The sequence below is a fragment of the Alnus glutinosa genome, chromosome 9 (genome assembly GCF_958979055.1).
Source record: "Alnus glutinosa chromosome 9, dhAlnGlut1.1, whole genome shotgun sequence".
Lineage (NCBI taxonomy): Eukaryota > Viridiplantae > Streptophyta > Magnoliopsida > Fagales > Betulaceae > Alnus > Alnus glutinosa.
Genome location: NC_084894.1, coordinates 23,929,435 through 23,951,474, shown reverse-complemented (window position 1 = coordinate 23,951,474; position 22,040 = coordinate 23,929,435). Strand labels below are relative to the sequence as shown.

General features: G+C 33.7%; 1 protein-coding gene and 1 long non-coding RNA gene across 2 annotated transcripts; one reads left to right on the top strand and one right to left on the bottom strand.

Moving 5' to 3' along the window:
• The first annotated feature begins 12,011 nt into the window (after positions 1-12,011).
• Positions 12,012-15,703, top strand: LOC133878506 (receptor-like protein 49). Its single transcript, XM_062317060.1, has 2 exons — positions 12,012-15,072; positions 15,463-15,703. Exon 1 carries the CDS (start codon positions 12,325-12,327, stop codon positions 15,040-15,042), a length of 2,718 nt encoding a protein of 905 aa, XP_062173044.1. The 5' UTR covers positions 12,012-12,324; the 3' UTR covers positions 15,043-15,072; positions 15,463-15,703.
• A 1,510-nt stretch (positions 15,704-17,213) lies between these two features.
• On the bottom strand, positions 17,214-18,209 carry LOC133877832 (uncharacterized). The gene is made up of 2 exons (XR_009901795.1): positions 17,892-18,209; positions 17,214-17,818 (listed from the first exon to the last, which is right to left on the bottom strand). It is a non-coding gene; the product is annotated as an uncharacterized LOC133877832 (long non-coding RNA).
• Between the last annotated feature and the right edge of the window lie 3,831 nt (positions 18,210-22,040).

Genomic DNA, 22,040 nt, shown 5'->3' with positions numbered 1-22,040 from the left:
TTATATGGGCCCATTGGTCATCCAGGGCTTGATGCCCCATGGCCGATGCTTCAAATCATAGATGTAACACCTAAGGAATTTATTAGATTAACCAAGATTATTTTAATATAAATATTAGTTTTAAGTTGGATTAAATACATTTGAAAAATATATTTTGTCTAATTTTATATCCTCAATTTGAACTGAGAAGTGGACAGTTTGAACTATACTCTAATTTATATTATGAATGATTTAAAACTCAAGATTTAATTAATTTAACTTAAAGGAAAAGTGAATTAGTTAAATAGAAAATAGTAGGTTCCAGATTTTGAATATGCTAGAGAAGCTTGGTGGTACTCCATGTCTAAGGGATGCTAGAGGATTTGCTTTGTGCCTATAGGACTCATGTACACGTACGTACAGTAGAATATGCTAGGTTCTTCACATTTTCATTTCAGCTTGTAAGTACTAAAAAAAAAAAAAAAAAAAAAAAAAAAAAAAAAAAAAACATAAGACGTTCTCTCTTGGGTGGAGGTCCGAATGAATGGGTTGAAAAGTCAAGATTTTTATTTCACTACCTATTGGCTATTGTTGTGTACAACTAGACGTGAACTCTAGAAATTCCTCAAAAACATAACTGAAGCCGAATCCAAAGGATTCTGGAGGATTCACGCTTACTGCAGAACAATACAAACAACATGTATACTTGACACCTTTTTTTTTTTTTTGAAAAGAATGGAATCTTCATTATTGAGTAATCTCATCTCGCTCCACGAGTACAATACTTTGGATAATGCCGGGGCATTCCCCTATCCAAACTCTATCTAAAAATTGAGACAGCACTTCTAGCCAATACATGGGTTGCTATATTAGATTTTCTAGTAACATGATGAACCTGGACAGAGGAAAAAGAGCTAAAGCTTGACCGGATGTCTTCAAGGAGTTGGCCATTTGCTTGGTCATTTACATCCACTTTCTCTAGTGCCGAAGTCACCAGCAACGAGTCCCCCTCCAGAATCACCTTGTCTCCCCCCATCTCCTTGCCAAAAGAAATAGCGTGCCAAGCTGCTACAGTTTCAGCCAGTAGAGGATCCACGATGAATGGGATTTGTTTTGCTCGTGCAGCTATAATCCTACCACCTGCATCTCTGATAACAACCCCCACTCCCATCTTCCTTACCCCTTTGTCTACCGCAGCATCCATATTAATTTTCCACATATCGTCCGGAGGCTTAGTCCATCTTGGAGGGGTCATGGGGGTATCATTTTTGGTGCAACTACCATCATTATGCGCTGTAGAATATTCTTCCATAGCCATTCTAGATCGTTCTACCACCTGGAGAGGTGGCAGAAATTCCCCTGCAAACACAAAAGAATTCCTCCGCAACCAGATTGCCCTTGCCACTGTACAGGCTTCCAGAACCTCCTCACTTGATAACTTCTCGAAGAAAATTTTCACCAGCTCTTATCCGTCATTGGCCACCAAGGCCAGCTTCTGGAGACGTCTACTGCATTCCTGCCACACAGCCATTGCAGCTGGACAACCCATAAACAATGAACCACCGTCTCCGAATCCCTGAGGCAAATAGGACATTCCGAGCTAGGAACAATTTCTTCAAAGCCAAATTACTCTTAGTAGGCAGTAGGTTATTACAGACTTTCCAACAAAAGTGTCTAACCACTGGTGGGGCTTGTAAACTCCAAATGGAATGCCAGACCATATCATCACATACCTCTTTTGAACTCCCTCCTTTTTCTTGAGTAACTCTGGTCATAGTCAAGTAATAGGCACTTTTCACTGAAAAAACTCCTGAAGCATTCCCCCTCCACACAATTCGATCCGGAGTACAAAGAGGACTGATCCCAATACTACATATCCGATTCACATCCCCCGGATCAAACAATCTTTGTATAAGCTCAAAATTCCACCATCCTGTGTCATTATCAATAAGGGCAGCCACTTTAAATTATGTTGATATAATGACAAAATTGCTCGGAAAAATGTGATTGAATATCTCAGGGAAGGATATTATATTCAATCATTCTTTTAAATATTATAAATACGTTGTTGTGCTACATAAATATTATTAGGTATTTTATAATAGCGTCGTTGTAATGCCCAAGTAATATTAGAAATTTTAGATAAATATTATAGTAGTGTCGTAGTAATATCCGTGTAAAAATACGTGGTAAAGCTACATAGCCATTATGATGTCCGAATGACATTATGACATTTTAGATATATGTCGTTATGCTGTCCGTTTTTAGACAAAACATAAGGGAAATAATCAATGGTTTGGATATTAGCTTTTTAAAATTAATATTAGACTAATATACTGTCGAGCGTGGGTGCAATAAATTGCCATGAGTTATTTAGGACAAGAGAAGATCTTAGACAGTCTGCAAAGTTGTAAGTATAACTACTTACTGAGAAATGATACTATTTTACTTATTGAAGCATTTGATAAAGTGTTGAGATATGATTATTTAAATTACATGAGCCTGAGTATTTTATGAATAACATGATTATATGTTTTAATTATTTTTACATGTATTGAAATAATTTTGTGAAATGAAAAAGGATGATTATGAGAACAAAAGAATCACTCTAGCTAAGAGAGACATGTTTTTGTATATCTTTGATTAATGAGAATAAAAGATAAATAAGAAACTAAAAGGTTTCCTATGTTAATTATGGAAGCCGAAGGGGCCTTCCAGGTTAAATAAGAAACTATGATGTTTTCCTATGTTAACTGTGAAAGCTGAATGGGCTTTCTAGGTTAAATAATAAGCTAGAAATTTGAGGGTGTTCTTAAGTTAATTGTGGAAGCCGAAGGGGCCTTCCACATTAAATTAGAAACTGGAAAGTTTTCATGAATAATGTTTAAACGAAGAGCTGAAAGTGCCTCATATAGACATTAACCGTAGAGCCAAAGGTTCCTCCTGATAACCGTAAACGAAAGGTTAAAGTCCTTTAGAAAGCCAGATGAGCTAGAAGAGTTTCTTAGAGAAAAATGAGGGAAGATTGCATTTTTATAAAATGAATAATGTGATTTATATGTTTTGAGATTATTGAATTGTTTCATTAATTTATATTTATATACATATGCATTTTATGATATGCAAGTACCATGTATATTGATATATGTATAAAGCCATACGTATTAAAGAAATGTCACTAAAAAGATAAGTGAATTTTATTATGTCTTATTAAACATCTCTACAGTGCTTATCTTACCAGCTATGAATTACATAAAATGATTCTTTTTGGTAAACTTAATGTAGCTGTTATTATAATCACTATGTTGGAGTCATTTTCTAAAAAGATGGCTCATATTTGAAAATGCTCAGTAATTTCTTATACTTATTGAGACCCATGGACTCTTTAATCCGCCTATATAATTGTGGATAACAATTGCATAGTTATTGTGGTAGAACTTGCAGGTATGGAAGATTGTAGGAAATCTCATAGCAATGCTTAGATGTATTTTCTTGAGGTACTCAGAGACCCCAGACTCATGAAGTTCTGAGTTAAGTTAAATTGATATTTACAAAATTTGTTTTAATGTCACGTGTGGTATATTGTAGTGTTGATATATAAAGAGTAAGATTTTAGTTTATAATGACTTTACAATATGTAATAGAAGCTTTGGTATGTCTTATTGATGAGTTTATAAGATCAATTGAAAGGCAAAGCTTTATTACTGATAATTTTCGTTGTGAGATGTATGAACTCTAACGATATTGAAGTTGAGTTAGTAGTGCTTGGTGGAAATTTGATATTTTTACTTTTATCTTTCATTAAGTAAAGGCGGGGTGCTACAATAAATATTGCTTCAAACAATTTTACCGGTAACCTTCCAATAGTACTCCTTTCTACTTGGATGGCAGTGATGGATCGTTCACATGAGGCCAACTTTAAACTCAATCACCTCCAAGTTAATATTGGTAGGTTTACTTATCAAGATACAGTAACAGTTACTAGCAAGGGTTTAGAGATGGAGCTAGTGAAGATTTTGACTATCTTCACCACCATTGATTTTTCTTGCAACAACTTTGATGGTTCTATACCTGAAAAAATTGGAGAATTCACATTGTTGTATATTCTCAACTTGTCGCATAATGCTTTCACGGGCCAAATTCCAGCATCTCTGAGGAAATTGAGTAATCTTGAGTTACTAGACTTGGCAAGCAACAAGCTTACTAGAGAGATTCCTATGCAGCTCGCTAATGATCTTATTTTCCTTTCGGTCCTCAACCTTTCGTTCAACCAATTAGTGGGACATATTCCATTTATCAAGCAATTCTCTTCATTTTCAGAAAATTCCTTCAAAGAAAACGAAAGATTATGTGGTTTGCCTTTGAAATCACAATGCTCACATGAGGAGCCACAATTGTCACCTCCAATGTATGAAGAATCTCATAGGAGTATGATTGAGTGGAATTACATAAGTGCTGAAACGAGATTTGTTTTTGGGTTTGGAATTGTAATGGGGACCCTTATGTTTTGGAAGAGGTGGAGGATATGGTATTAACCGTATTATAAACATGTTGATGACATTCTTTTCAAAAAAGTCCCTAAACTATATCTTGGAAATGAATATTGTCAAAGACCAGCACTCAACAATCAGTAGCCATGGCACTAGTTGTAGTTATGATCAGATGCAACACCTCCAGGTTTGTCATGAAAATCTCATGCTTTTTTACTTTCAATATAAATGTTGACAACTTAAGTGTGCGAATCCAAGTGCAGGTTGTCGCGAAGTAGTAATTCTCGGAAGTCCGAGTGTAGAATCACTGAGATTTGGGAAATAAAGAACACTAAAAAAATAAAATTAAGAAAAATCTATGACAGATGATTTAGTTGAATGATGCAAATAAAATATATAACGGAAATAACAATTAAAAGAATTGCTAAGGCATTGGGGTTTTACTTTTAATAAAATTATAATATCTATTTCGCAACTCATGTGATAATCGAAAAATAGATCAGTGAATACCAAAAGAAAATATCATCAAAAGATTAATCTTAAAATTGATTGATTTTATTATGCAAAATTGGTTATTTGATTCTCAGGGAATTCAAGCATTCACTGTATCTGTAGTTAACAATGAATCAAGGAATTTTGCAGAACAAAAACAGTTTTTCTAAGAATAAATCATGCAATCAATTAAAAATATCATACATTAAAAATCATAAAAAAGTTGAAAAATAAATACTACAATCTTATTAAAAGTTTCACCCCTAGCCTCAGCTTGAGATTTAGGTAGATATGATTACGTAAATAAATTTCATCGTTAAAATCCTAAACCTCGTGCTAGCAAAATAAAATAACTAAGAAGAAAATAAAAACAAATCTTGAACCGTCGCCGTTGTCTTCTTTGATCTAGAGTTGAATGTCTTCTTCTCTTTTTCTGCAATTTTTCGCCTCTCTTGTTTGTTGCCGTGTTGCTTCTCTTATAGAGATAAGAGTCATTCTTCTTTTGGAATTCGTACAACTATAAGAATCACAGTTTTCTATTTGTTCTATGTTTCTCTCTTACACTTGAAATAAAACTCTGCTTCTTCTTTTTATAAGAGCCAATGACACATTTTTCTTCTTGGTTTTGTCATGCAGTAATATTAGAATATTTTTTCAATTATTGGGTCCAGCAGTTTGGTTTCACCTCTTTTTGTATTACACATTGGACTCTATCTTGGGCATAGGATAGACTTCTTCTTTTGACCCACCTCTTAGCCTTCACTCTTTGATTTTTTTTTTGTAATTCCTACATAACACAATTTCTTGCATTAATATATCATTTAATCTTAATATTAGTATTTGAACAATATTCCACAATTAAATATAAAAAAAAAAAAACAAGAATTATATCATAATAAAGTATGATAATACTTATTTTAATAGAAAAAATAAGCACTTTTAAGCTATTATCAATAAATCAAAAAGAAAAATTGATCCACATAATTGGATGCCAGCGTTTTCTCAAGGCATGACTCTAATGGCAAATGTAATGCCCACATTTCCAAGCATCTTATTTGCAGAAATGCATGTTGGCTTCCATAGGATCATGGAATCGTAGATGCCTTGAATCAAATGGCCTCTTATGAACATTTCTTCACAATACTTTGTGTACGTATCTTTAATTTGTAATTAGTTGCAGTGACTCTATTCAACTAGGGGGAAATGTTCTTGAATTTGAGCAGTTGATAGTTCTTGGTTTTTTTTTTTTTTTTTTTTTTTTTTTTTTTTTTTTTTTTTTTTTTTTTTTTTTATGTTTCATTGTGACTATTCTCTTGTCCAAATGATTTGGTAGTGATTCATGTTAGAAATGTTTGTGTGAAATTTGTGCAAACACTTGTAATAGAAGAGTAGATTCAGAGAGGCGTAGGTGAAATTGTGAAAATGACTTTTTGACTGAAAGGCCTAACTAACTCCTTACTTAATTACTTTAACTTGCAGAGATATGTTGCTCCAAGTTTATTTCGGAGGGAGTTTGCTGAAGTCTGTGAGGTCTCTTTGATGGCACTAAATAATTCACAGTAATTTTGTGATATTGCCAATCAAGATGATTATGAGTATGCCTCTTTGAATTCTGATTTTATTTCCTGTTTTGTGCTTTATTTTAGTGTTGCTTATGCTTGAAAAGTATGTCAGACTGACATGACGATGTAACATTTGTTAATAAAAAAAACTATGGTAAAAATTAAAATTTTTAAGTTGTTAATTATCGAAATATTGATTAAATGATTAAATTTATCTATTTCTATCAGCTTAAGCTTTTGAGACAAGTGACGATTTAACATGGTATCAGTTCAAACCATATCTGTTTCATTTACCTTTTATTTTTCAATGACATATTCAACATGTTAAATCTCACTTATTAAAAGAAAGTTTGAATTTACACGTGAGGAGAAATGTTAAAATATTAATTAAATGAATAATGTTATCTCTTACTATCAGCTGACTTTTGAAACAAGTGGAGATTTGGCTTGAGAATGCTGCATGAGTTTGTAAAGGCTTTTTAGTGAAAATAGTAATAATTCTAGCATTTTTCAATAAATAAATACAACAGATGACTCATCTTGTACACGAATATAAAATTTAAATAGAAATTCTTTTTATTTATTATTGATTTTTACGAGTTTGTATTGACCTTTTCCTTTTCATTGAAGTCAACCTCTATGGGTGGAGCGTTTAGACTTTAGGGCCAAATTAAAAAAAGAAAAAAAATTAGGGGGGCCAAAAAAAAAAAAAGCGAAATTTATTTATTTTTCTTTTTAGATTTTTTTTTTTTTTTTTTTTGAGAAAAACTTTTGACTTGAGGAGGCAGAGGGGTAGCTCCGCCCCTATCAACCTCGTTGGCTGGGTCAATATTATACTTGTCTTATGAGTCTTTCTTCTTCTTCTTTCTTTTTTCTTCTTCTTCTTCTTCTCTTTTCTTTTTTTTTTTTTTTTTTTTGAAATATTATTATTATTATTTACAAGACAAATGAAGGGATAATTATAAAATCATTACATGTAATTAGGTTAAATTATAAATTGCTCCTTATCATATCAAAGTGAATTTAACGGTTAATGTGATATACCAAAAAAAAAAATTCAGCCACTGGAGTCAAGTTGTGTTAAACATATGATAGATTTTGTTAGGTGATACGTCAACGCAAATAAAATGACGACACGTTTCACTCTTAATAAAAAAGTATTAATATATTACAAATATAAATATATAAAACTAAAAAATTAATTAATTAATCATTATTTTTTTTTAAAAAAAAAAAAGAAAGGGGTGGCTGCCTAGCAAAAAAAATAATTTTTTAATTTTATATATTAATACTTTTTATTAATTAAGAGTGACACGCGTCGTCATTTTACTGGCGCTAACGTAGCACGTAACGGAATTTTTGACAAATATTTTAACAAAATTTGATCCTAGAGACTAAATTGTTTATTTTGGTATATTATATGAACCTCTGAATTCACTTTGATATGATAATAAACAATTTGTAATTTAGCCCAATCATATGGATTGATTTTGTATTTATCTCCAAAATGAAATACAAACAACAAGCACATATATAGAGCCTAGTTTGAGGGGAGAAGAGAGGTGATAAGGCTCTCAAAATGTTGGTGGAGCTAAACTTTCTTAACAAACTATAGCTTAAAATAGACTGGAAACTTTAAAATTATGTTTGTTAATGTTTATATTTTTTAGTTTTGGGTTGAAAAATTGTTCTAATATAACATAAATGTGAAAACTATTTTTGTGCTTTTAAGAGTAATTTATATTGGAGTTCTTTGTAAACTTTTTTTTTTTTTTTTTTTTTTTTTTTTTTTTTTTTTTTTTAAGAAGAGAAATCAAAAGATAGAGAACAAGAAGTTTAACAAACAGATTTTCGAATCTGCTAAACTACTTTAATTTTAGATGAATTGTGTTAGAGCAAATTTTTTGAGGGCCGAACCTGCAATAGAGCTTTTGCAAAATAAAGAGAAAGTAGTCGTTGGAATTCATTGATCCTGAGGGGACCAATGACATTTTAATAATTAATTCAATATAGTGTTTGAGAGGGAGAACAATGGAATGGAGAGAGAAAAAGGAACGTAATACCTATGTGCCTATTAAGAATATTTTTAGTAGCTTCACCAAATTTTTCTAACCAAAATAACTAAATCCACTTTTCTCTATTCAAGTGAGTTACTTTTTTTAAATATCCTCATCAGTTTCACTATTTTAACTATTAACAATCACTATTCTATTTAAATAGTACTTTTTTCAGATTTCTTTATTCTTTCTCTATTTAATCTTTTTTGAATGTTTGTCTTTTCTTAACGGTCATATTTATGAATATTTGTTTTGATGGAAGAGAAGGTGAGTCGGTGACGACGGGGCCTCGTTGGACGGTGATAGTGTGGTCGACGGCATCGTGGCGATGAGCACAAGGACGTTGTGTGTGAGAGTTGGGAGAAGAAAATGAAAGAAAGAAAGGACAAAGTGGTGCTATGGTTGTGTGAGAAAGAAATGAAAAAAAAAAATATGACAATTTTTATAGTTTTTTAATAATTTGATAAGAGAATAATACTTATCAAAATTGGTGAGTGCTGTTTATTTACTAAATATTTTTGGTTAAAGTGGTGAGGCTGTTGAAAGTGTTTTTGAATGTTTTCACTAAATTGACTAACTAAAATAGTTAAAAAAATTATTTTAATAAAGTACTAAAAATGCTCCAGAGAGAGCAATGACATGAATACTTGTGTTTAAGGTACTCTGACCTTAGCAAGGGATATGGCAAAAAGAGAGAGAAAATGGAATCAGGCGCATCTCATGGGAGTTTCAAATTCAATCATAGACTTTGCTTCACGCGTGCACCTGAACAGAAATTAAGGCAAGAAAGAGACACAAATGAGTGGGCTTTTGCTCTCTCATCCAACCCCATACCAAGAACAAGTACAATTAGCATTAGGTCTGTACAAACTTTAGCGAATATAATTCCCGTGACTGCTAATCGCTAATCGTTTAATTGTTTTTAAAGATTGTACTATAAATGACCAGTAATTGCATAGAGAAGAGTGATTAGCAGTTTTAGGAGTAATAATAACCCGTTAATAACTGCTAACCGTCTACCATTTTATATAAATAATATAAATTTTTTATTATATATTTAATATAAAAAAATAAATTCGATGCACAAAGTGATGCATTTAATTTTATAAATTTTTCATCCGCTCTAAAATTTTTGTTCTCTTTGATAACAAACAAATATTATACTTGAGATCACAATTTATTATCAATATCTTAAAATCTACAAAAAGTTCAAATCACTACCTTTGAACCTTTAAATCTAAAGATTCTGGTGCCTTATTAAATTTACCCCAAGGTTCTACAGTTCATCTTAAAGGTAACAAATTTTGGGGGTTTGATGGAAATCTCATCAACAAAATAGCTATTTGAATTGGTAAGCTTGTTATGCAACTTATACCGTTCTCTTTTTTCAAGTTCATTTATGTATATGGATATATAATTCTTTATACTTTTCTTGGTATATATTGTTTAATTTAATAGGGAATGGAGGAATACAATACCTTTGTCAATGGATATGATATGGACTATTTCGATTACTTATTTGATAAGTCCTTATTTATTTATTTAAAAAAATAATTAAAATAAGCCCAAAAACCGGCCCAAAATTCCACATATAAAAAGCGATTATCAACCACTAGTTATAGGTTTTAATAACCCCCGGTTATAAAATAACTGATAACCGCCTAAGTGGAGTAATTGTTAAAATTCAATAACTATTTTAGGCGGTTACGGTTAGCGGTTATAGCCAATAACCGCTAACAGCAACCGCATATACATCCCTAATTAGCATCTCCCAAATAGGAGTACACCCAAAAATAAACTCAAAATTGAGAAAAACAAGAAGAAGCTTTTAACCATCTTTTGTCTTTATCTTTTTTTGATAATGATAGTATTAAGAATTCTCGTTATTTTAATTACACGAGAAACAATCGATTTAATCATTTAATTAATATTTTAATATTTTTCTTTAAGTATTGGCTTAAAATCTTTTTAAGTGAGGCCCGATATATAAAATATTTAATTAAAATGTGGAGTAAAACTTCTGAGTAAGTGAGGTCCAAAACGCAAAACATTTATTTCAAATGTAAGGTTAATGCTTTGATATCATGTTAAATAATTAATTATTTCAAAATTTTCAATTATAAATTTTTAATTATTTAATTAAAATTCTAATATAGTCCTTTGTTATAGAGCATAAGACGATTAAATTTAATTATTTAATTACGTGTCATATTAATTTTGAAATGACACAAAAAATACTAGATCTTCCCTCTAGCATTGTTACAAGCATGGTATTGCCAAGGGCGGATCAGAGGCTCGCTACATAGTGAAGCCCTCTCAAGCAACATGTTTTTTCCAAATTATTTTTAAAAATATCATTTTAGTATCTTTTTAAAATTAAAACTTTTCCCTTAAATTTTTTATTTTTAAATTTACCCTAAATTCTAAATGCTAATTCGGCCCCTTTTATTGCATTGGCTTGACACTAGACAAAATACTTTGATAAGGCATTATCTCTGGATGCAATTAATGTCCCTTCAATGAACTAAAAGATAAAACAAAAATAAAAGAAAAATAAAAGAAAAAAAAAAAAAAAAAAAAAAAAATGTTATTTTTTATAAATTTTCAAATAGACAAATACCTAGCTATCTTCCTTCATCTTCCGATCCGCCTGCTATCATAATCCACCGTTTCCAAAACGTTACCAGCCGTCTGATGATATACAGTGTGGTATAATAAATGTGAGGAGGGAGACAAGATTTGAAACTTAATTTTGATTTAACCGTAAGTTGTTATCTTAAAAGATTAAGAACGACAGCTATTTGTCTGTTCACGTCACATATATATCAACCTTACATTTTTTACAAAATTTCAACAAAAGAAATGAGAGATAAATATTATGTGTTAAATCAATAGAGAGGATAGCAGTACTGTATCATTTCCGATGTTTAGAAAAGCAATGAAAAAACTGTTGCATATAACTTTTTGTGATATTTAGAGAATGAAAGATTTTATAAGAAAGCTCCGGCGCGTGAGAGCTTCTTCCTTCCAAGTTTTTCTGGTCATTCCCTTTGGTACGTAGCGTTGATGCCATGAATGTTTATGGAAGGAAATAGGATTCTTTGGCAGCACTAGCGTTGATGAGATAATGACGACCCTGATGCTTGCACCTATCTACCAAGCTTTTTCTGATCTCGTCATTAATGCTGAATGGCCAGCAACATTGACTCTTTTTCCCATACTTCAACAAAAGGAGCCATATTTGCAGCTTACTTTCAGTTTTTGAAATGTTAAACTCATTTGTCCATTTAATCAGACAAAAAAGAAGTTGGGCAATAAATATAGCAGTGGCAATAAATAAAGGCTACGTACAAATTGAATTAGTTTGATGGTGGTTGGCGTTTAAGGCAATTATGTCACATTTCCTGACTTTTCTTCTTCTTCCAAAACGTATGACAGGAGCTAAGTCTACCTCATATATATGCATATATACATGCATGATTCCTTACCATGCAGGGGCTATCAGACATGGAGTCACTCACCATCTCATTATCTTTCGACACCTCTCTCTTTTCCTGACTTTGCTTCTTCTTCTTCCTCCACCTCCTATTCCACAGTACTTTCGGTTACCATCGCCGTTCAAACTCGGGTGGTTTTCGTCAGCAACGACTCAGAGCCACCGGCCAAAAGCCTCGGATTCGCCGGACGTTACCCTCTTGAACCCACCGTACCGTTAATTTCATTACCTCTTCAATTATTTCCGGTATGAAAATTCCCATCTTTTCATGGCTCTTCTTGGTGCCCATGTCCATACTTTTCCTCAACTTCTCTGTCTTTGTGGTGGCCGGCCAATGTATGGGCAATCAGCAATACTTGTTGCTTGAATTGAAGAACAACCTTACATTCAATCCTGCAAAGTCCAAAAAACTTGTTAACTGGAATCAAAGTGTTGATTGTTGTTCTTGGGAAGGCGTAACTTGCAATGAGGGACGTGTTATTGGTCTCGACCTAACCAGCGAATCCATCTCGGGTGAACTTACCAATTTAAGCAGCCTCTTCGGTCTTCAAGATCTCCAAAATCTGAGTTTGGCTGATAACTACTTCAACTCTTCTCGGATTCCATCAGAGTTTGGAAGGCTAGCGAATTTGAGTTATTTGAATCTTCAGCTATGCAATCTCATTGGATCAATTCCGGACTCAATTGTGAGCCTCACACAATTAGTCTCTTTGGACATGTCATACAACGATCTCAATGGATCAATTCCAAGCTCAATATCAGGCCTCACACAATTGGTCTATTTGGACATGTCTTGGAACAGTTTCAGTGGATCAATTCCAAGTTCAATGGGGGGTCTCACGCAATTGATCCATTTGGACTTGTCATTAAACAATTTCAGTGGACCAATTCCAATTTTCAGCAAGTGCAAGAATCTGACTGAAGTAAGTCTTTTTTATAATAAATATCTGTCAAGTGAAATTACTTCCACTAAGTGGGAAGAACTTCTAAATCTGGAGATTCTTTCGTTGAGTTATAATTCCCTGAATGGGAATATTCCAGTTTCTCTATTTTCCCATCCATCATTGCAAATTTTAGATCTTTCTAACAACCAGTTTTCTGGTCAACTCAAAGATTTTTCCAAAGTTTCTTCTCACGTACTAAAAGAACTTTATTTGGATAACAACCAGTTGGAAGGGCCAGTACCCATGTCTATCTTTGAATTTCAAGGTCTTGAAGGACTCTCACTTTCTTCAAACAAATTTAACGGCTCCCTGGACCTTATAAGTGTGATTCAAAAGTTCAAAAGTCTTTCACAGCTTTATCTTTCGTACAACAACTTGACCGTTGAATATAATGATTTTAACCTTTCGTTACCCTCCTTTCCCCTATTTTCCAAATTAGAGTTGGCTTCTTGCAAGTTGAAAAAAATACCTGATTTCTTGAGAAACCAATCTAATTTATTCTTTCTAGACCTTTCACACAACCAGATATATGGAGAGATACCCAACTGGATCTGGAAACATGATCATCTTCGATTCTTAAATCTCTCTTATAACTATTTTTTGACTCTGGAAGGACCTGTCCTCAATGTTTCTCTTGAGGCCTTAGACCTTCGCTCCAATCAGCTCCAAGGGCAGCTCCCGATTATCTCATCTTCATACTTGGATTTCTCGAGGAATAACTTTCATTCTGTCCTACCAGCAAGCTTCGGTCAATCCCTTGCTTCCACCAGATTCTTGTCTCTTTCGAGTAATAAATTCTATGGGAGCATTCCTAGAGCAATATGCAATGCTACAAAACTTGAATTTTTAGATCTGTCTAATAATTCATTCAGTGGCACAATTCCCCAATGCTTGATTGAGATTGGTACACTTGAAGTTCTGAGTCTAAGGCAAAACAACCTCAATGGCACAATTCCTGATGCATTTCCGGATATTTGTTTTTTACAAACTTTAGCTCTCAATAAAAACCAACTAGAAGGAGTGTTACCAAAATCTTTAGGGAAATGTGCACTATTTGAGGTCTTGGACATTGGAAATAACTACATCGAGGATACCTTCCCATTTTACTTGAAGAATGCACTTTTATTGAAGGTTCTTGTTTTGCGATCTAACAAATTTTACGGGCCCATTGCTCATCTAGAGCTTAATGCCTCATGGCCGTTGCTTCAAATTCTAGATGTAGCTTCAAATAATTTTACTGGTAATCTTCCAATAATACATCTTTCATTATGGATGGAAATGGGAGATCCTGCACATGAGGCGCACTCAGAGCTCAGTTTCCTCCAACTTTATATTCAAGGCTTTTATTATCGAGATACAATAACAGTTACTAGCAAAGGTTCGGAGGTGGAACTGGTAAAGATCCTAACTATCTTCAACACCCTTGACTTCTCTTGCAACAACTTTTATGGTTCTATACCCGGAGAAATTGGAGAAATCGCACTGTTATATATTCTTAACCTGTCGCACAATGCTTTAACGGGCCAAATCCCAACATCTCTGGGAAAATTGAGTAATCTTGAGTCTTTGGACCTGTCAAACAATGAGCTTACTGGTAAGATTCCTATGCAACTCGCTAACGGTCTTATTTTCTTGTCGGTCCTAAACCTTTCATTCAACCAATTGGTGGGACAAATTCCATTCATCAAGCAATTTGCTACATTTTCAGAAGCTTCCTTCAAAGGAAATAGAAGATTATGTGGTTTGCCTTTGAAATCACAGTGCTCACATGAGCAGCCATTACCACCTCCAACATATGAAGAAAGTCATAAGAGTATGATTGAGTGGAATTACATAAGTGCTGAACTAGGATTTGTTTTTGGGTTTGGAATTGTAATTGGGCCAATTATGTTTTGGAAGAGATGGAGGATATGGTATTACAAAAATGTTGATGACATTCTTTTCAAGATCTTCCCTCAGCTGTATCTCGAAAAAGAACATCGTCGAAGACAACCATTCAAGAATCAAGGGCTGAGACACTAGTTATAGTTATGATCAGGGCACCGCCTCCAGGTTTGTCATGATAATCACTTCCTTTTTTATTTTCAATATAAATCAAAATGAAAAATGGTTATATTGGCATGATTAGGAATGTAGACTTTGTAGGATTGATTAGGTTAATATAGTATTACTAGCACAAATCCTTCATGTGTTTGTTGGAGTAGTGGTTCTATTTTCGTGTGCCATTAATTTTTGTAGCAGCACATAACTTTATTAATGTGAGAGATAGATATGTTGGAAGTTTAATTAATGTAAGCGAAAAATACACTAAATCCCCCAAAATTGAACCCTTTTTTTGATTGTATTCTTAAAATATTTAAAAATTGACAATATACCCTCCGAAATTTCTACATTGTCAATATTTGTTTGTACTATTTATGAGTTGAGATTCACTGCCTGCAGAGATATGTTGCTTCAAGTTTACTCTGGAGAAAGTTTGCTGAAGTCTGGAAGGCCTCTCCAATGGCAGATATGCTAAGTTGTTGATATACACATTTATATGTGTAATAATTTGCACTACTTTTGTCATGTTGTCTGAATTCTAATTATTTTCCCTATTTATTGCTATGTTTTAGTGTTGCTTGTGCTTGAAAAGCCTGTGGACTGAATCCTACTCGATAAATAATTAATGGAGAATATCTCTTCTAACTCTAATGAAGCACCAACAACAACATACAGATATAAATATTTGATCTGATATCTACAACTCTTCCCTTTGTCAGATTGAATGAAAATTGTTTCTGGCTCCACTAATCTTGTTCTCTCTATTTAGTTCGAATCAGACCATTGGATTGGGAAAGTATTGCATCTGGGCCTTTTTAGTTTTAGACCATTGGATTAGGAAAGAAATGTCAAACACCTAAATATGCACTGACCTCCCCAGGGAGTCTTGTTTCCTGTCTATTCTCTTTGTTTCATACCATCAATTTGGTTGCAGACAAGCAGGGGTGAAACTAAAATTTTAGGAGAGGGACAAAACTAAATAAATCATTTCTAGGGATAATAATTAATTTTGGGAGCTCCATTTCATAAAAATACCTAAAATTAAAAAAGAAAAAAAAAAGAAAAAAAAAAAGGAAAAAAGAAGAAAGATTCAAAATTTTGCGACATTTTTTTAGGGGCCCGAAACCTTTCACGGTTAGGGGTAGTCCGTAGTTCCACCTCTGATTGTAATTGTGTTTTTTAGAACCTATAAGCCTATATATATATAACACTGCTTCCTTGTTTTGGTCCCCAGTACTAGTAGAAAGCTGAAACCATTAGGGGTGAAAAGTTAATTTTGATGAGGCCATGCTATAGAAAATAGTACTTTTATAGAGATTAAAAAAAAAAAAGAAAAAAAAAAAAAAAAAGGGAGGGTGGGGGGGGGGGGTTGCCAAAGACCCCCAACAATCCACCAAGGTCTGCCACTTAGTTTTTCTTCCATATCTTTTTTTGTTTAACTTTTAAATAATTTTGTATCAAACAACCTTAGACATCTCTAGTATACTAGACTAGTAAAATGCCTCAAAATAATCAAATTTGACTACTATCAATTTTTTTTATTTTTTATTTTATTTTCAATCCAAACATCCAGCAGACGAGGCAAAGTAGCTATTTTCTTTATAAGAGAATATGAGGCAAAGTAGAGCCTATTTACTATTCATCCTATAACTAATAAAATATTAAAAATAAATTAAAACTAAAACAATATGATTTTCACGTATTCCACTCTTTCTCCCACTCATTTTTCATTATAAAAGTATGTATAATAATGCATAACATGATTATTGAAGATAAACGAAATACTGATGATGCTAATGATATTGAATATGAACAAATCGATAAAACTCTATACGTACAAATTTCTCACAAGTAATGAGCATACTTCTGGATTTTTGGAGTTCATTGAAAGACACGTAAACATTAAAGACGATCAAACTCATTTTCAGCTGCAAAGCCTGCAATCCGACCTTATCAAGTACATATGACAATTGCATGATCAATCTTAAGAATTATTAGTCTTATTGTATGTTTCTAATTACTTTTTTTTCCTTTTTGCATAATTGTTTTTAGTTTTTTTTTTTTTAATGATCAATTACTTTGTTTTTGGTTGCTTTCTTTTCATAAATTGTGTAATTTTACTAAAATATTAAATTGGTAAAACACAACACTTGTACGGTGTAGAATTCTGCCTTTTGAATTTATTCCCCCACCTCCACTTTTTTAGATGAATAAAAACCCTTCATAAGCTCAAAACTCAACATCCTTACGCTCCAGTTAAAACTAGATACAAATCCTGCATAGGACAATCCCCAAGCAAGGAACACAACTTGAACAGAAAAAGAACCTGCTAAACCACTACCACATGCAACAAACAATAACCTAATACACACACAACCCCCTCCCACAGAAAACCAGACCTGCATAGCAGCAAACACCAACAAACAGAAAAGAAATCTGCAGAAAACACCATCAACAGGCCATCATCTACGGTTACAAGGAAATTTCGAAAGGAATTTATAAACCATTCTAGTCTTCACCTTCCATCTAATCTTGGAGATAATCCTCTCTTCGGTCAAAGGAGTCTTGCCGTGAAGAAGAAGATTCTTCTGTCTCCATAGGTGGTAAACAGCAGCCCCAAAATATAGTTTCCTGAAACTAGCATAGAAACTATTCCCCTTCATTACCGAACCACACCAATCTGCAATATCGTCCCACTCAACAGGGGGGGCAAGGTATTGAACAGTCCCTCATGATAGTATACCAGATACGCCTACTGAAACCACAAGAGAAGAAGAGATTATCTCTACTTTCTAAACAAGCATGACAGAACAAGCAAGAAATATTACCATTAAAACCCCAGCTGCACTTTTTTTCCTTTGTGATCAAAGCACCATGAAAAGCAAGCCAAAGCACAAAAGAATGTCTAATATCCTTTAGCACTGGCGAATGTTAAGTTTATTTTGCTTTCTTCATATTTTAATTCTCTTTAAAGTAATTAAGGGAAAATTGCACCGTTGGTCCCTGTGGTATTCCATAATTATTTTTTACTCCCTATGGTTTAAAAAATTACTGGGAGATCCTCGTGGTATGCAATAATTACAAATCGATCCCTGGCGTCAAATTCTGTTAAATTTTTTAACAGATTCCGTCAAATGCCAAGTCAGCGACACGTGTCCATCTTAATAAAAAAATATAAATTTATTAAAAAATAAATAAAAATACATATATATATAAAAAAAAAAAAAAAAAAAAAAAAAAAAAAAAAAAAACTGAACCGGTGGCTTGGCCACCCATTTGGGGGTGGCCTGGCCGCCCCCAGCCACTGGGGGTGGCCGCGCGCCACCCCCAGACAACTCCGGGGTGGCGCGCGGCCACCCCCAGGCCATTGGGGTGGCTGCGTGCCACCCCCGGATCTTCCAGGGGTGGCCCGAAGGCCACCCCCAGCCACTGGGGGTGGCCGCGCGCCACCCCCTGCGGCCTCTGGAGGTGGCGCGCGGCCACCCCCAGTGGCTGGGGGCGGCCAGGCCACCCCCAAATGGGTGGCCAGGCCACCCGTTCAGTTTTTTTTTTTTTTTTTTTTTTTAAAAAAAAAAAAAAAAAAAAAAAGTATTTTTATTTATTTTTTAATAAATTTATATTTTTTTATTAAGATGGACACGTGTCGCCATAAGATGGCGACACGTGTCGCTGACGTGGCATTTAACAGAATCTGTTAAAAAATTTAAAAGAATTTGACGCCAGGGATCGATTTGTAATTATTGTATACCACGAGGACCTCACAGTAATTTTTTAAACCATAGGGAGTAAAAAATAATTATGGCATACCACAGGGACTAACGGTGCAATTTTCACTATTTATTTGTTTATTGGTTTTTCTTTCTTCTCATCCATATCTCTCTCCGTTCATTGATCACATGCACATGTGCTTAATGAAGATTGAAAATAACTGAATCATTTCAATGTCAAGTGAATAATTTCAATGAATTTTCACTGTATGGTGCAGTGAAAAGAATGATAAATCCAATGTAGATGACTTTGCCGATGTGAAAATTCAATATTTTCCTTTTGATCGAGTGTTGGCAAGAATATAATAAAAAAGTAATGAGAAATAATTTTTAAAAGCAAGTAGAGAAGATAATAGAGAATATGTAGAAAATAGTATAAGAAAAGTAATATATATAGTATTATACAGTTGTACCTTTTTAATAGCTATTTTACCTATTACTGTTAGAGATACTCTAAAGGATAAAGGATGGAGGAAGAAAGTTTGAAGTTATGTTCTAAAGAACAAAAGTACTTGATAATTCTAATCATGCAAACATTGTCCATTAATTTGAGTAGTATACGCTCATGGCAAAAAGAATCCTATTGATCTAACGTCGAGGGAAAAAAAGAAGAACGTAAATATGGGTATTTTTAGAAATTAATTGTAAGTCTTGGAAATAGCAGAAAGAAAGAAAGGCATTCCATAAATTTATGAGAAATTATACTTAATCCCACATATGGCCCTAAAGATTTAAAGGTAATTTTGAGAAGTGAGAGAATGAGAGAAGAATCGAAAGAGAATGTATAACATGTCTCTATGGTTAATGTGCCATACCAATTTACTAAAAGCATTAAAAAAAAAAAATCCAAAATACCCTATTGTTAGGATTTTTTTTCTTCAAATTTTTAGGAGTATTTTTGTCTTTTTAGGACAAAAGAGGGACATTGCAACGACTCCAATTGTAGATTGATAGGGTACATTAAACAAATTTTAAAATTGATGACCATAATTCAATTGTAGTGGCAACTTCCTTTTAGTCTCTGAACCAAAACCAAGACTTTCTTATATTTAGTCTGGGTAATATTGGAAGACCAATGATTCAAAACGTGTGAATAAAGTTGCGGTGCCAGAACCGGGAGGAATTTTGCTTTTCTACGTCAACTCCACTTGTGATTTAAGTAAGAATTAATCTTCCTACAGAAAGTTAATTGGACCAATAATGCATGGGTTTAATCCCATGTCTGAAGCAATGTATTAGAATTATTAGTGGAAGACCAGTAATTAAGTCAAAAAAGAGAAGAAATTTGAAAGAAACGATCAGACATAGATGATAAAATATTAAGGTCTCTCTTCTCTCTTACTTCATCTTCTTCTTCTTGGTCGGCCACGGCCACGGCCACGTACGACTCAGAGTCACAGGTCAAAAAAGTCGTGTTACTGGAACTTTACTTGCCTCATCCTCCACCATTATATTTTCATCTATATATTTACTCACACACAAAACAAATTAATACCATCCTGAATCCACCATTAATTAATATCACCACCTTTTCCATTCCATGCAATGAGACTTGTGGTCTTCTCGTGGCTTTTCTTGATGCCCATTTACTCACTTTTCCTAATTAGCATTTGTGTCTTTGGCGTGTCTGGGCAATGTTTCAGCAATCAGCAGTCCTTCTTGCTGCAATTGAAGAACAACCTTACATTCCATCTTGCTCTGTCCAACAAACTTGTTAAGTGAATCGAATCAAAATGTTGATTGCTGTTCTTGGGAAGGCGTAACCATGCTTCTCAACTATATAGGATTTTCAGGGTCATTGCCACATTCTATTGGCAATCTTAAAATGTTGTTAACAATAGATCTTTTGAATTGCAATTTCAGTAGATCAATTCCAAACTCATTGGCGAGCCTCGCACAATTGGTCTATTTCGACGTGTCATTTAACATGTTTAGTGGATCATTTCCAGTATTTAGCATGACCAAGAATCTGATTAACCTATACCTTTTTTCCAATAATCTTACTGGTCAGATTACTTCTACTCAATGGAAAGAACTTTTGAAATTGAAATCTCTTTACTTGGATGGAAATTCACTGAATGAGAATATTCCAGTTTCTCTGTTTTCCCTTCCATCATTGCAAGTTTTAGTACTCCGGTCCAACCAATTTTCTAGTCAACTCAAAGAATTTTCAATGTTTCTTCTTACATACTAAAATGTCCTTATTTGGATAACAACCAGTTGGAAGGGCCAATACCCATGTCTATCTTTGAACTCCAAGTATTTGAAGCCCTATTACTTGGTTCAAACAAATTTAACAACTCCCTGGACCTTAGTGTGATTCAACCGTTAAAAAAACTTCCATACCTTGAACTTTCTCACGTCAACTTGTTGACTGAATATAATGATTTTAACCTTTCATTATCGGCGGTTCAGCTTGATGTATTAATTCTCGCTTCTTGCAAGTTGAAAAAATTTCTTGATTTCTTGATAAACCAATCTAATTTATTCTTTCTAGACCTTTCAAAACAACCAAATCTATGGAGAGCTACCAACAACCATTGGTCAATCCCTTGCCTTTACTAGATTTTTGTCTCTTTCAAGAAATAAATTCTATGGGAGCATCCCTATCAATATGCAATGGTATAGATCTTAAACTTATAGATCTGTCTAATAATTCCTTCAGTGGCAGAATTCCCCTATGCTTGATTGAGATGAGTGGTAAACTTAGGGTGCTAAATCTAAGCAAAAACAAACTAAATGGTACAATTCCTAATGCATTTCCAGATAATTGTGGTTTACAAACTTTAGCTCTCAATAAAAACCAAAAAGAAGGAGTTACCAAAATCTTTGGCCAATTGCTCTAGGTTGGAGGTCTTGGACATTGGGAACAACCACATCGAGGACATCTTCCCATTTTACTTTAACAACACATCCTTGAGGGTCCTTGTTTTGCGATCTAACAAATTTTATGGACCCATTTCTCATCCAAAGCTTAATGCCCCTCGGCCAATGCTTCAAATTATTGATGTAACTTCAAATAATTTTACTGGTAACCTTCCAATAATGCTTCTTTTGTCTTGCTTGGCAATGATGGATCGTGCACATGAGGCGCACGCAAGGCTCAGTTACCTCCAGATTAGTCTTGATGATTTTTACTTATATGAAGATACGATAACAGTACTAGCAAGGGTTCAGAGGTGGAGCTGGTGAAGATCCTAAGTATCTTTA

Coding starts and splice junctions, on each gene's coding strand:
- LOC133878506 (XM_062317060.1), top strand. CDS start 12,325: ATGAAAATTCCCATCTTTTCATGGCTCTTCTTGGTGCCCATGTCCATA.